Source organism: Geospiza fortis, unplaced genomic scaffold (assembly GCF_000277835.1).
Source record: "Geospiza fortis unplaced genomic scaffold, GeoFor_1.0 scaffold485, whole genome shotgun sequence".
Taxonomy (NCBI): Eukaryota; Metazoa; Chordata; class Aves; order Passeriformes; family Thraupidae; genus Geospiza; species Geospiza fortis.
Genome location: NW_005054457.1, coordinates 1051277 through 1053228, shown reverse-complemented (window position 1 = coordinate 1053228; position 1952 = coordinate 1051277). Strand labels below are relative to the sequence as shown.

Here is a 1952-nt window from a genome sequence, read left to right as displayed (position 1 = left end):
TGCTCCCATCCCTCACTTGCTCCCATCCCTTCCCTGCTCCCATCCCTTCCCTGCTCCCATCCCTTCCCTGCTCCCATCCCTGCCCCGTCACCCCCTGCCCTGCCCCGGCTGTGCTGGGGGTCCCTGCAGGGGAGGGCTGGGGGTTCCGAGGTGGGGCTGGGGTCCTGCCCAGCGCTGGGACACAGCCCAGCTCCAGAGCACCGTGCCAGGATGCCCTGTGAGCTGGGGACAGGGGTGGCAGGGAGCTGCAGGCGGCGGAGGAGGACTCCACCAACTCCTTCATCTGCGTGCTGAAGAAGATGAAGGAGGTGCGGCTGATGGAGAAGGTTGTGGAGGAGACAGAGGAGGTGAGGAAGCTGGGACGTGCCTGGGGGGCTCTGCAGGGTGGCAGGAGCAGGCAGGGGGTGGCTCTGGCCGTGGCAGCCGTGTCACCCCAGCTCTGGTGCTGCCAGGCCTTCACAGAGAGGATGGAGACCCTCGCTGAGCAGTGGAGGGACCTGCATGCCAGGAGGGCCCAGCTGAAAGCCCACGTGGTGACATCTGGGACCACTGTGAAGGTACAGCTGGCACACCTGGCACAGCCTGGCACACCTGATACACCTGGAACATGTAACACACCTGATACACATGGCACACCTGGCACACCTGATACACCTGGAACATGTAACACACCTGATACACATGGCACACATGGCACACATGGCACACCTGGCATGCCTCATACACCTGGCACATCTCATACACCTGGAACATGTAGCACACCTGGCACACCTGGCACACCTGATACACCTGGAACATCTGGAACACGTAGCACACCTGATACCTCTGGTACTGCTGGCACAGCTGGCACACCTGATGCACCTCATACACCGGGCACACCTCATACACCTGCCACACGTGGCACACCTTATACACCTGGCACACCTGGAACACCTCATACTCCTGGAACAACTGGAACACATAGCACGCCTGATACCCCTGATACCCCTGGCACACCTGGCACCCCTGATATCTTGGGCACACATGGCACATCTGGTACCCCCGGTACTCCTGGCACAGCTGGCACATCTGATACCCCTGGCACACGTGGCACACCTGGTACCCCTGGCACACCTGGCACAGCTGGCACGCTGCCCCTGCTCACCGACTGCTCTCCCCTGGGAGGAGCCTTGGCTCAGCGCTCCCAGCCAGGGCTCCCCTGAGGCCGGGGATGTGGGGAGCAGGGATTTGTGCCCTGGTGGGAGAGGGCTTGTCTGGAAGGCCCAGCCCAGGTGCTGCCCCAGGCCAAAGGGACAGTGCCAGGGCTGGTCCCGAGTGCTGGGCTCTCCTCTCTGGAGGCTCTCCTGGCAGTGCCCTGAGTGACCCAGCTCCTCCTTCCCATGCCTCCCTCCCACTCTGGCTGTGGCTGCTGCTGAAAACCTCCCCAGGAGAACGAAAGGCTGAGAACCCAGGCTCTGAAGAAAGCCAAAGAGGAGAAAGAGGAGAATTTGAAAAAGGAGAGTGAGCTCTTGAGGGCTAGGAGGGAACTGGAAGCCCTGAGAAAAAAGCACCAGAAACTCTCCAAAAAATTGGTGAAGTACTCCCGGTTCAAGAGGTACCTGGAGGATGTGGTGGAGAATTCACAGGTGAGCTTGGGCCTGGCTCAGGGAGGGCCTCCCCCAGGTTTGGACCAGAGGGAGGAGGCAAGGCCAGGGAAATCAACAGCTGGTCACACCCAGAGACTCCAGGGCGGCTGCGAGGGGCTCCCTGGAAACTGAGGGAGCAGGGTCAGGAGAGGAGAACCAGGACGGGTGAAGGCAGGGCAGGGTGTCCCTGACCCCAGGTAGGACAGGGCAGGGTGTCCCTGACCCCGGGCAGGGCATCGTGTCCCTGACCCCAGGCAGGACAGGGCAGGGTGTCCCTGACCCCGGGCAGGACAGGGCAGGGGGTCACTGACCCCAGGGAAGGGCGGG

General features: G+C 62.3%; 1 protein-coding gene across 1 annotated transcript in view; it reads left to right on the top strand.

Moving 5' to 3' along the window:
- The window catches only part of CCDC42 (coiled-coil domain containing 42), a 4595-nt gene that overhangs the window by 656 nt on the left and 1987 nt on the right, over positions 1-1952 (top strand). Inside the window, exons 2-4 of the mRNA XM_014309847.1 lie at positions 242-347; positions 453-557; positions 1428-1625. Of these exons, the coding sequence (XP_014165322.1) occupies positions 242-347; positions 453-557; positions 1428-1625 (409 nt within the window). The remainder of the gene's footprint in view (positions 1-241; positions 348-452; positions 558-1427; positions 1626-1952) is intronic.